Consider the following 13,790-nt stretch of genomic DNA (forward strand, 5'->3'; position numbering starts at 1 on the left):
TTGCATCTTTAGCTCTACTGCCTCCACATATGTTTACTTCCTTTGCAATTTGTTTGGAAAGATATGGAACATGGGGATCAGCTTCCCACATGGGGAGAGGAGTTAAGCCTCCCTACATTGGGAGTCTTTGGGACCGCTAAGACCTATTCATCTTTCTCTATTGCAACTTTTGGCCAAGCCCATGAAATGAAATAATATCCCAGGTCCATTCAGTGGTGATTTCTATTCTATACCTTTGCCCAAAAATGATGCAGAAATTAACGAAAAATAAGAATAAGTATTACAAACATATTTACGAGCTTCAGTAAAATTGTTTATGTTATTAGTGGAGTTGAGATTTTGCTTCACTATCAATGAAAAATAGGGTTATAACACTCATCCACGCACCTCTTAGAATTACTTAGAGAGAAAAGTAGTCTCGCCACAAATATATATAACGAAAAAACCCTAATACTAGAAAGTATAAGCAAGAATGTCATTCTTTTAGGGGGTTGCATCAATACTCTCTGGAATAAATTGCTACAAAATACAAGACATCGTAATACAAAATGTATCAATTATCAATTTGGGCAAAGACAACCAATATAGACACGACAACAATACCGATTGCATAAACCTTGGGAACTGTGAGTGGGTAATATTGATGTAATTTTTGCATCCTTTTCCGATGGGTCCACTGTGGTATCTTTACATTCAAATTATTAGAAGAGGATCAGATAGACATCATGACCAATGGATAAAAATGGTATCCGCAGGCAATCTCGTGATGGCTACAGAAATTGCAATTAGATGATGTTTCTTGTGAAACTATACTGAGAGTATGAGCATAAGGCCTCTCATATTACTAAGGAGAGTGGAACAAATAGATGAAGCTAGTTGCCAGGCCAAGGCTTAATCAATTGAAGTTGATGATATCTGCCTTTTGAACTCGTGATTGTCGTGGGTATAGATAAGAAAGTGGACAGTTTTGGTGGGATTCCGGGTTGAAGGAAAAGAGAGGCTTTTTAATATTGGAAAATAATGGTGTACTTTAAAATAGAGATAAAGGCTGCCATTGGGTGGGGTACCCCATTACCCATTACCCATTACCAGTGAGTCCTCGTGGTAGTTAAAACATCAATTTATCTACAATTCATCTTTGGCTTTCAAGTTTTCTTTTGAGGTTTATTTATTTATTATTTTTAAGGTACGAAGAAATTATTGAGGCTTCATGAGAAGACAATGATCCCATATCACATGTGAGTAGCCTAAATGCATAGGCTCGTAAGGACTTGGGTATTCTCTACTTAATGATTAACTGGTTAGAGAGAGAGGTGGTCCTCAGGGCTTCAATCTCACTTGTGAGATTCGCGGCCTCCCTCCATTAACCTAACTTTCTCAGCAACTTGATTCTTCGCCTCGTACTCCATCGCAGTGAATTCCTAATCTAAATCATTGATGGCATCATCTTCATTGTAGAGCGATTCAGAGGAGCTAGTGGATGATAGCAAGGCAGGAGGGCCAATTGTGAGGAGCACCCAAGGGCTTTGAGTGTGGATTTATTGAGTTTGATGGGGGGGGGTGTAATTGAGGTGTTTGAGCTGGAGAGATAGGAGATGGTTTCCCCCAAGCTTGTTGAGATTGGGTCAATTGAGGAGGAAGTGAGGGTTTTGTGCCTCTTTTGACACATCAAGTTTCAACCAAATCACAGTTTGTCAAGTGACAACGAATCATAAAAAATGTTTGAGTCTACACAAATAATGCATGGACATACATGAGAGAATGATTGATCCAAATCATTCTTTAAGTTGGAATTGCAAATTTGCCTTTCCATGTGGCACAAATTAGGTAAGTTGTCAAAAGCTTTTTTTAAAAGCGATTCCCTTACAAAGAAAAATAAAACTAAGGAAGAACAAGAAAGAAAGAAAACTTATATAATAACCCAAATCATTTTCAAAGCCGACGTCTGAAACATTCTTGAGCTCCTTGCAAATCTTTGCCCATTGATTAACATTCTCTTATTAAATAATCTCTAGACAAAGTTGCAAGTTTCTTGTGTTGAAACACCAATTAATGACCATTCCTTTTGACGCTAATGTGGGGAAGAATATGCATGTTACTTTGGCAAGTATTATCTATATAATATCTACTCATTCAAAATATGAAAGATTAAATTATGTGAAAGGAAGATTGCACTCTAATGTTATGGAGAAGTTTTTCTTCCCTTAGGTCCCATTTGTTTAGAGGGGAGTTCTGGGTGGAAGTATCTGATATGTGGGTCTTATGTGTTAATGGGTGAGCAACCAGAATGGAAAAGTGAGGGAGGATTACTGTAGCATCCCATTCCAACTCGTTTGGTTGGTTGGGAGGAGGGAAAGCAGACAAATCAACATTGGAGATGAGACCCATCGAAGAGCCCCTAGGGTTTCTCCAACCCATTGAAGAACCGGAGGAGTGATAACGGAGGCTCCATTTTCATCGATAGAGGAGGAGATGGATTCGCTGGAAGATTCCTCTTTTTTGAAAGTTCACTCTCCAAAGAATAGGCCGAGTGGGACGATGTTGACGAGGAGGGAGAGGGGTTGGAGTGGAGAGATGGGATCGAAAATCCCAGCTCTAGTTTTTGAAATCCAAGATCAGTTATATGTAATCACACTCAGTTTTCATAAATCCCATCTCAGATTTTCCAAAACCTGGGATTTTTAGAAATCCCAACTCTATACATAGAAAAACCAGAAAAAACAACGCCAAGAAGTCCATGGATTCTCTTTCTCTCTACTTCTTTTCCATTTTTTGAAGCTGTTCTCATGCAATTGCTACAACAAGGAGTTCTTTGTGGTGGCTATCTCAAGAGCCTCCAGAAGCACTATGGGAAGTTGAAGTAGAGATGCTCATCTTCGAGTTTCGTAGGAAGGGCAAGCTATTCGGCCATATGGCACTCCAAGTTCCTCTCTGCAATTGCTTTACAATAGTTTTCTCTCGGCTCTTCAACAGCTCTGTTGAGGTTGTTGTTGCTACTGATTAACACTCAAATTCAGATTTGCTTCCATTCAAGCAATGGCGATGAAAATCTCAGAGAGAGACGGAGGAAAGGGAGTCGGAAGGGAAGCAAGAAAGAGATAATGTTACCGTTGTGTCTTTTCGTCAAAAATTCCGTAAAGTCCCACCAATAGTGGGCTGACAATAAAATTATAATTGTCTACTCAATTTCCTACCCCTTATAACCAAACATCTCAAAATACCATAAGTTTTAATAAACTTTTCCATCCAACAATCCCACCCCATCAAAACCTTTCTAAACAGACGGGCCTTATATTATCTCCTTTTCATTTTTTCTATCTTTTAATTAATACTGAGGATATTCAAATATATGATTTCATACTTATTGCAGTAACTACTTTGACTAAATATAACAATTTGAATATTTTTCTAACTTACATCTTTCCTATAATATATTGGTAATTAATTGGTAATCATACATATTGATCATATTAGAATTTTTTTTTTTTACTAATCATCATTATATCAATAAAAATAAATTTTTAGTCAAAAAGGGATTTCGTTACACACTTCAATTATCATGAATATTGAATGGTCGTTCCTGATTCAAATGGTCCTTCTCCATCAGTCCCTTTAATATCAATATCAAGGTTGACATTGATCACGGCTGATATCTATCATCATTATGGGTTGTATGAGATGGTTTTGACCTCAACTTCAATGAAAGGTTAATTTTTTTAAACAGATTTGCTATTAATAAGAACTGTTCCAATACAAAATCGGCCCCAAATGAACGGATATGAAATGGGAAAAAGATGCATGCAACCTCGGGTAGACATAGAATTAAATAAAATGACCATCCTACCCCTGAGATAATAAAATCCCACACCACTGATTTTTTGGTGTGGGCTCTCATTGCCCTCACACTAGTGCAAGATTTGAATCTATCATGGATCAGCCTCAGAATCAAAATATTCTAGGCATCCAGGGTTTTTCTGTGCAAGATGGACCCAAGTCAGATGGGAGAATCAGCATCGGCCGATCCGATTTGATTCGATTCTGAAACCCTGAGCCCATCCTTATTTTCTTTTCAAGCATGGGTTTCACTTTTCCACTTCCCAACAACATCAGGGTTAATTTTATATTTCTTTTCTTTATGCATGAAACACGTTATCTTATAAGAGAAATATTTAAAGAAAAAAGAAAAGCACCACTCTCTCTCTCTAGATTTTTTTTTTTTTTTTTTTGAATAGAAGTGTTTCCACTTTATTTAAATGGAAAAACACATTCGAAGGAAAAAAATTCTATGGTGGGCATGTAGGTAGGATGTCAAAAGTTAGTACCATTGGTAGGCTTGATTTAAGCTGATTTATTGAAGGTTACATTATCGATTACTTAACCTGTCAAGCTTAAGTATCAATCAATTAATAATATGACATTTTTGATGTAAGATAGTGGTTTGATGGTCATCCAATTAGGATTAATCAATGATTGAATATTTATAGCTCAATAATTGACCTCATTTAAACCTATTTAATCCGACTATAGTTTGTTAGAGGATCGTTTATAATTTGATTAGTTAATTATCTCATTTAAAGCTCGATTATGTACTTATAACAGACCAACTGAATAGCGACATATTTCTACTTTGATCTACAAAGTCTGATTACCTAAATGAAAGGAAACAATACTTAGATCTTAAATTAGTGAAAATCGATTAAACCATATCCGTTTACCCTGACTTGTACGTTTTACATTTTTCAATTGTGGTTAGAAATGAGTCTTTAAATGGTGTTTGTACAATGGTGTCGCTCAGCTTCTTTTGTATGGAAGGGTGTTACTCTGCTGCTCGCGCGTGCAATAAAGCTGAAACAGAAAAGATGTAAGGTATGATGTATGGTTGGACTGTCGAAAAATATATATATATATATATATATGGTTGGTTGCGGCTTGCCACGGTTCACAAATTTGACTATCAGCACATCAAGAAATGGACTTTGCCACCTCATTAAGACCATACCCTTTTTTTTTTTTATAGAGACAAGATCATACCCTTTCTGTTTTGATGAAAAGGAAGAGATAATTCAACCAGGGAGAAACACTCATCTTAGTCTCGTGTAGGCAATATTAGCATGTGAGACCAATGGGAGAAAACATAGGAGAATCTTTAGTGGATTGGGTAGAATGGTCTTTTTATGCTTGTTTGTGTAGGACTGCACAGTGAATATACTGTTGATAATCTGGCCGATCGATCTCGGGCTTTAATTGAGCTGTGATAAATGGGTCTTAACTAGACTATAATCTTATTTAACATTAAACGGATTCTCTTTAAATTTGTCTCTTAAATGGGTTTGAAGAGAAATACTAATAAAATAAGGTTGAAATGGGCATAACAAATAAAGAAATATCTCACAAATTAAATGGATTAAGCAAAAGATGGGCATAACAGCTAAGTTACTAAGGTACTTGGTCTTTAACACGCGGAACTAAAATCAATTAAACTATGCTTTCACAACACATGTTTAGCAAGTACAAATCAAATAACTATTCCTCTAAAAAAAAAAAAGATGAATATTCATATGGCAACCACCACCATCTCAATTGTACATATCATAATAGCCTTGGTTACATATACAAGTAGTATTAAAGGGGGCGGGCTAGGTTGGGCATAAAGAAGTCAGTTCAAGTTGTGCTTATAAATGTGTCAGGCACCTGTCGGGCTAGGTGACATTGTATACTACCAGTTTAGTCCGACACTCTTATTGATCAGGCCAATATAGATTGGGTCATAAACGTGTCGAGCTCGATCAGGCTTACCGGTGTGGACTTGGAATTGATACACCTATTCTAAAAGTAGGCAACACTAAACTAGCATTTTTCTTTTAACAAAATCGATAGATGGCAACATATTATAACTAGCCATTAAGATAGAGAATGTCTCTGAAAAAACAGAGAAAAAAAAAAGGAAATGACTCTCAAATCCTCGTGGATTACTGATGAGATTGAAATAAAAAAATTTTAAAATAATAGGGTTTTCTTTTACTGCCACTATGCCTACTAAAATATAATAATGTTACTATTTACGATATGGCATTACATGGATTTAATCCATTTGAAAGAAGACTAGACAATCACCTCATTGGTACATTCTCAGCTTAAAATAAGAAGTAACTAAAATCACAAGATGTAATTTTATTATTTTACTAAATATTTGAATTAGAGTATGAGCAACTTTACTTACTTTGGACTAAAATTTGGCCATTAGGATGTATGTGGAATCTTCTACCACAAGGACTAGTTCATTTAGCACCAAGCGGCAAATAGTGAAACATTAAGCAAATACGGGTAGAAGGACACATAAAAGTATATTTATTTATCGGATTGAGTTTCCCTTATCTTAATTTATGTTGAACCAGATTCCCAATGATATAAACAACTTCGTACAATATGTGTGATGTACGTGGTCATTGATTTCCTTCACCCATGGTGAAGGTAACATTTCTATGTCAGTATCTATGACAATGACCAATATTGTTGTTGCTATAGATACCAATACCTAAAACCTTGTTAGGGAGTCATGAATGTGGCTTTGTGAATTTACAAAAGATGAATCGTGATAATTTAAAAAAAATGGATTGTGTTGATCCAGGGCTTATCCTGGTGGTTAGCATTGCTCCCTTGAATAGCTCTTAGGGATTTGATCAAGTGCCCTTGGGCATCTAAGAAGACATCTATATTAACCCACTATGTATTATTTCCAGCTTTCCCTCTTGGGCTCATCTTGGCCCCTCCAACCCTGCCATAGATCTTTCCTTGACTCTTCTCTGAGTCGTTTGTATAACCCTAATTGCCCCTTGAGAAAATAAAAAAGAAAAAAAAGTTGTGGGGATATATTAGTTATTTTGAGAAAAAATGAATACGTATGTAAGGTAGGGCTCAGTCAAGCTTGGCGGGCCTCTTGACTTGTATCGTGAATGTCTATTCAGGAAATTAGTCGAGCGAGGTCGGGCTCAATCGGGTTCTGAGATTTAATCGGGCTTAAACGGACTAATGCACCATCGAAAAGCCTTAAATGAGATTTAATTGTCTTAGATTTTAAAAAATTCAATATATTTATTAATAATCAACAATTTAGAAAAGACTTTTCCCTTAATTATATTCAATAACTGAAAATATCAATATCCACCTTATTATACCAAAAAAAAAAAAAATCAAAATATACCATATAAATGGTCGAGCTAATAGGTTGGTCGAGTCAAGTATATAAATGTGTTGAGTTGGTCAGGCGCTCATTATGTATTGATTATTTATAAACACGTTGGGCTGAAGTCCAACACATTTATTATTGGTCAGGCTATAAACGTGTAAGGCTCCTTTAGGCTCTGGAATTGACACCCCTAAGTATGGAATGTACAAGTCTCTCTCTCCCTCTCTCCTTTGGAAATTATCTCCATGCCCCTCTATTGGTTTAGCCGCTGGCTCCTTTCATTGGTTTAGCCGCTAGCTCTGCCGAAACTAGCGGCGTAGGAAACCCTCTCCCATATAAGTATATAAGAACCATCACCCCGCTTCAGCTTTTTCCATCGTTCCGAACTTGGAAACAGAGAGGTCGAAAGGAAAGAGAGAGAAACGATCTCCATAAAAGGTTCTGCTGCATTATACTACTGCTCGTCTCGGTCCCTCGGAGACAAAAAATCTTCATCGCCATAAAATCAGGTAACAGAACTCTGAACCTTCCCAGCGAAATGCCTTTTCTTTCTCTTCTTCTCGTTCTTGTTCTTCACTGTAGTAAGGGAAGAAGGCTTCAAATTTGTAACTTCGATAGTCTTATCAGTCCTTGAACACTAGGTCGACGTTCTATGGACTAGGTATTTGTATTTTTCCGCAGTGCAGCCACGGACTTGAATTGTTATCTGTTTCTCTCACTTTTTCTTTGCATCTCTTCCGTTAAATCCTTTTGCCTGTGATCACTGTAAAACCCTAGGTTAGAGGTTTCATGGCTCCGTTTCTTTTGGTGCAGCTACTCCCTGTTGGAAGAACTGTTGGTAGAAAAGTGTTTATCGATGCTCTGAATGCTGTGCTGTGTGCTGTGTGCTGTGTGCTGTGTGCTGAGGTTTCGTCCTACCAGTTTCCTTTTGATCAATGAATATTTTGGAAATCTTGTACTTACCTTTATATTTTTTTCTGTTCATTTAGTTGTTTGGAGTTTAATTGGAAGTTGAGGATTCTCTTAGTTTGGGGAAAAGGGTCTCTTTTAGGTAACTTTCCGTGTATTTTTGTTTCAATTTATTGCCTTATCGGTTCTCTTTAATCGTGGATTCTTTCTTCATTCTGACGTCATCTGTTGGTCCTTTATTCCTTCTGACATTGCTGTTCCTCATGGGTAAATTGTATGTTTTTTTATATATTTTTGTGTAATTATCTTATCGTGCTTTTTTTCCTTTTTGATTATTGTAAGAATTATTGTATTCCGTAATGCTACGATTTGAGAACTTAGAAAGAGAGAGAATTTTGCTATCCTGGAGTAAATTAGTTTCAGTCCAGCTGTCCCTTTGCTTGCTTTTGAAACATCAAGAAGTTTATACTATAACTTGGTTTTCAATTTTAATAGGAGAAATAATATTGGTAGAACTTTATCTTTTCGTTTCCTATATCTTTTGTTCATCTCTGTTCTTTATTAATTTCCTTGGTGTTCAGAGACTGGAGACGGTAAAGAAAAGAATAATCTATGGAGGGAGACGCAGGAAAAGATTTGGTATGCCAGAAGATTATGGATGGGAAGGTGACTGAAGATAATGGTCTGGCAAAGACTATCCCTTCTTGTTGCCTGAAAGCAAGGGCTTCAGCACCTGAGCTTGAAGCAAAATGCCACTCCACAGTCGTTTCTGGGTGGTTCTCAGAACCTCGGTCTTGCTCTGGTCATGATCAATGATTTTTTTCTCATTTGGTTCTCAGTTCAGTTCTTTTTGCACCTTGATTGGTCTATGTAAGGTATTGTTCATAATCTTTTGTTTCCTTTTTTCAATCTTTTATCATTACAGATGGGACTGGCAACCTGCTTTATTACAACAATCCTATGTGGCCTGGTAAGCATCGCCTTAATCGTGGTCTGTACAATTAGCCTGCAGGAATTCCCTTAGATGATTAACATTAGTGTTGTATAGCAAGACAAACGTGCTCTCATTAAACACTTATCATTTTCCTTGCTTGCACTATATTAAGCACTTAAATCTAAATCATGTGCGCTTTCCTGATTCTGAGTCCTGTATTGGTGAAGTATAGATATGTTCTTAATAACTGTAAAAACAGAAGGATGAAAAAGAGAAGCATAAAAAACTGCCTATAAAGTTGAGTTTTTTTTTCAATGCTGATTTTACATGCTAGAAGAATCTTAATGAGATGAGATCATGTACCTCCATATCTACTTGAAGGGATGGTTGGGAGTACTGGAGTCAACTTTGGTTCTAAGTGCCTGTCTGGTGATGGATTGTCTTCTAGAAAAACAATGTAAGAATGCTTCAAAGTGGTTGGCTTCTTCGCTCACAGCTTCAAACGGTTCTACATTTGGTGGTGTTTGGGATCAGACTGATGGTTGATTACAGATTTGTTGTCATGCAATATATTTCTTTGATGCATAAATTAATTTCCACTCTAAAATGACTACAATCATGATTTGTAGGAGATGAAACTGGATTTTATTTGTTATTTTCATTGTATGCTTTTGAATCCATTTTGTAGGGGAGGCACATTCACTTAAAGTAGAGAAGATTTTATACAGAGACACATCAGAGTACCAAGAGATCTTGGTTTTTGAGGTTCATATTCTCAATTTTGAATATCGGAATATAAGGAATGATGATTTAAATCTCACATTTATTTTTGTCTTATATTATTATTACAATTACTAATTGCGATCTGTATTTTTGCTGCAGTCCTCAACATATGGAAAGGTCCTCGTGCTTGATGGTATTGTTCAGTTGACTGAGAAAGATGAATGTGCCTACCAGGAGATGATAGCTCATCTTCCCCTTTGTTCGATTCCATCTCCTAAAAATGTAATTTACTAATTTTCAGTGGCATAGGTTTCTATTCCTTGTTGATGCTGCTAGCTGTAGTGGGGAAGTTGCTTGGCTTGTGTCCTATCATTTGCCTTGTCTAAAAGAAATTTCTACTGGTGCATTTCTAAAAGAAAATTTAACTAATTACATGTTTGGAAGAACCATCATTTTGAGAATTCTTAAGGACTTCCGCTAACTATTTTCTGTTTCTTTTGTAGGAACTAGGATTGAAGCCTCTTTTTAAGTGTTAAGTTGCTATGCAGTAACTTCTGATTATTATAGCTCCTTTAGAATGCGATGACTCATCTTTTAATTTATTGAAATAATCAAACAGACTACTATCTGTCTAAAAAAGAGAAGTTCCCAATTGTAAAACTTCTAGTCCGTGGAATAATGGAACTTATCTGAAGGATTTTGATCCCATGTAATTTGGATGTGTTAATTTTGGATCAAGTACACTCTGTTTTCTGGAGCATCTTATTACTTCTTGGTTTACCTTTGTTAATTTTGGTTCCATCCAAATAAATAACCCCCCTTTCTTTTTACTTGCTAGTCTTTGGAGCCTTTATTTTCGTCATTATTAGTTTCCACCTTGTGAGCTAAAGTTATGCCCCCCCCCCCCCAAAAAAAAAAAAAATAAATAAATAAATAAACATGTCTATTGATTTGTGTCTATAGCTAAAATTGAAACCGGATTCTCTTGCCCAGTCTAGTCAGATGTTGACTTTGGCTGCACAGAATATGGGGATCTAACCTTAATTACAGACGACAAGCTGCTCAATTCATCTTTTCCCCTGTTTTTTTTTTATTTTCTTATTCAGAATTTTACTTCAGGAAGTTTTCAGTACTCTTGCTCTCAAATCCATACCAAAGTTTTCAAGTTCTCAAAATTGTGGCTAATTTTTTTTCAATGGCTACTCTTTCTGTTGTTTTTGCTTATTTATTCCATTGACCTCAACATGACTATTAATACTCTACATTCTGTCTCGAGCAACTCCTTTCTACGAGGTTGATTATGTACCTGATTTTAGCTAATGCTATAACCAGATTGTATTGTGTAAGCTGCTTTTGAAATTTCAGCTCCTATGCAATTAACATGGGCTTTCTCTTTGCTTGAGCTGGTATATCGGAGGCAATGGAAGTGAAGTTTATATTTGACCTTGATTCCATGAAGGCAACTGACAAAACTAATTTAACAGTCTGAAGCAAGGTTTTAAATTTTGGCAGGGAACTCCGTTTCACCCCCAACCAAAGCCGAAATGTTTTGGTGAAAATGGGGGCGAAATTTGGTCCATTCCTCCAAAGTTTACAGAAATGCCTTTCGTGCTCTAAACAGTGGAGTTTTTGCCCGGAACTGCAGGGATTATTTATTTAAACCTAAATACACATGTTTAAATCATTTGTTTGGGAAGAAAAACACACAAAATTGTAGTTTGTCTTCAGATCCAATGTTTTTAGTGTATGGCATAGCCTATTGTATCCTGTCCCTTGTATAACCTATTCTACGTATAAATTAGGCCTAAAACACACAACATTCAATCAAAACTATAGAATTATGCATTAGAATTGAAGAACCATAAAATTAGATGGTATTCCTCAAGTCTCAAAGTCTGAAACCATTTAACATTACAGTCATACAGAAATACACGATCCATTGTCAAAAAGTGTCATCATGGAGAATAACCGACTCCTTTTATCGTCTACCTCAGCCACCTCCTCCATATTATATAATGTTGGAGATAGTAGAGACAAAAAACTCTAAATGTGGGTTCCAGAGGCAAAAACTTCCCAAAAAGTCTGATAGCACTTTATTTATTTTTTTGCTGCTTGGTGTTCAATTATTCTTGTTTCTTTGATTCCTGTTAAACATGGAGAGGCAGGGGGTAAGGCTGCATACAACTTGCCCCTCCCAGACTTCGCAATAGTGGGAGCCTCGTGCACTGGGTTGCTCTTTTTTTATTTTGAGCTTAGTTGGTCACTCTTTATCAACTACTTAATGATCTATGTCTTATTGAATACAAAAGGGAGAGTATTTTTATTTCCTAAGTGTTTATGGAACTTCTTAATGCAGGTTCTGGTTGTAGGTGGTGGCGATGGTGGGGTTCTCAGGGAAATTTCTCGCCATAGATCTGTAGAGCACATTGATATTTGTGAGATAGATAAGATGGTGATAGATGTAAGCATGTTCTGAAACATTTTAGAAAGATGGTCATTTTTTTCATGTTCATGAACAATTTTTTATTATTAAATATTTTTGGGGCCTAACTTTTTTCTTCTATCCTAGGTGTCTGAGAAGTTTTTTCCAGATTTATCTGTTGGATTTGAGGATCCTCGTGTCAAACTTCATATTGGTGATGGTATGATGGGCAGTTGTCTATTTGCTTGTTCATGTCATTATTTAATCAACATCTATTTGTGCCCTCAATTTCCGTTTATTTTTTGGAATTTTAACCTACACTGAAGTTTTTTTTTTTTTTTCGGGGTCAACCTACACTGAAGTTGTGACACTGAATTTATTGTGTACATATGGATGGTTTTGACAGCTGCAGAATTTTTAAGGCATGTACCTGAAGGGATGTATGATGCAATTATTGTGGATTCATCCGATCCTGTGGGTATGTTGTAAACTATATCCTAACTTTTTTTTTTTTTTTTTAAATAAATATATATATGGACATAAAAAATGCGTTTTTTTCAACATACACTAATAGACATCTTAATCTTGTTATTTAAAGATGATGGTTTCTATTAATGAAATGCAATATTTAATATGCACTGTTTATGTTGGGATCTGTGAGAGGGGTCTAATTCTGTATTATGATCTTGTAAACAACACGTTCTAAAAATGATAATAGAACAAACAAGAGCAGAAACAATGGAATGTAATCAACAATCTTTATTAGCTAGAAACATATGAAGTTGGATTTCTATTATTCGCACAGTGGTGATGGGATCATGTCTGTCAGAAATGCTCCTGTGGGAAACTCTTCCTGTGGCAATCATTTAGTGTTATGTTTCCTTTTGTTCAAGTCCTTAGCCGCTTTCATGCTGAGTAGTTCAAAAAAGGCTATCTGTTACTGGAAATTGGCTCCTAAAGCAATATGGTATTTAGTGTTACTGTGTAAGAGTCATAAGACATGTTTCAATAATCAAATAAACTAAGACCATAGAAGCATCTTCTCACTGAAATCCTCATTCTCTCCTTCTCCCTCTCCCTCTTTTTTTTTTTTTTTTTTTTTTTTTGGGGGGGGTGGGGGTGGTGGTGTTGATTCAGGTCCTGCTCAAGAACTTGTTGAAAGGCCATTCTTCGAGACAGCAGCAAGGGCATTAAGGCCCGGTGGTGTTCTTTGTAGCATGGCAGAAAGTATGTGGCTCCACACACACCTTATTCAAGATATGATCTCTATTTGCCGTGAAACATTCAAGGGTTCTGTTCGTTATGCTTGGGCCAGTGTTCCTACCTATCCAAGGTAATGATGTGTACCATGGACTCTGCTAACGCATAATTTATTTTCCTACACAAAATTACTTCTTGTGTTCAACAAATATCGGAGGAGGTCTAACATAAATGGTGTGTGTAGTCATGAAAAGTGAAAGGCATTTATGGCCTTTGGGTATAGTACTGTAGTGTCCTGGCTGAAACCTGTAAGGGTAGTGACCTAAATAACCTAGCATAAGCTGGAGGTTTAGATTTGATTTGGGCCTTTTCTGATTTGAAGTTAGGTTTTTTCAGGGTGGGGTGGGGGGGGGGGG

General features: G+C 36.4%; 1 protein-coding gene across 4 annotated transcripts in view; it reads left to right on the forward strand.

The window, feature by feature from the left end:
- Positions 1–7,543: 7,543 nt before the first annotated feature.
- The window catches only part of LOC122082707 (spermine synthase), a 10,005-nt gene continuing 3,758 nt past the window's right edge, over positions 7,544–13,790 (forward strand). Inside the window, exons 1-11 of one of the 4 annotated variants that reach the window (XM_042650431.1) lie at positions 7,544–7,695; positions 8,000–8,092; positions 8,176–8,237; positions 8,677–8,897; positions 9,021–9,065; positions 9,718–9,794; positions 9,912–10,034; positions 12,109–12,213; positions 12,322–12,394; positions 12,581–12,652; positions 13,312–13,507. In XM_042650431.1, the coding sequence (XP_042506365.1) occupies positions 8,708–8,897; positions 9,021–9,065; positions 9,718–9,794; positions 9,912–10,034; positions 12,109–12,213; positions 12,322–12,394; positions 12,581–12,652; positions 13,312–13,507 (881 nt within the window). In that variant the 5' untranslated portion in view covers positions 7,544–7,695; positions 8,000–8,092; positions 8,176–8,237; positions 8,677–8,707. Of the gene's footprint in view, positions 7,696–7,999; positions 8,093–8,173; positions 8,238–8,676; positions 8,898–9,020; positions 9,066–9,717; positions 9,795–9,911; positions 10,035–12,108; positions 12,214–12,321; positions 12,395–12,580; positions 12,653–13,311; positions 13,508–13,790 lie in introns of all 4 variants that reach the window. The other 3 variants (XM_042650432.1, XM_042650433.1, XM_042650434.1) reach the window with 3 other exon arrangements.

The sequence above is a fragment of the Macadamia integrifolia genome, chromosome 6 (assembly GCF_013358625.1).
Source record: "Macadamia integrifolia cultivar HAES 741 chromosome 6, SCU_Mint_v3, whole genome shotgun sequence".
Taxonomy (NCBI): Eukaryota; Viridiplantae; Streptophyta; class Magnoliopsida; order Proteales; family Proteaceae; genus Macadamia; species Macadamia integrifolia.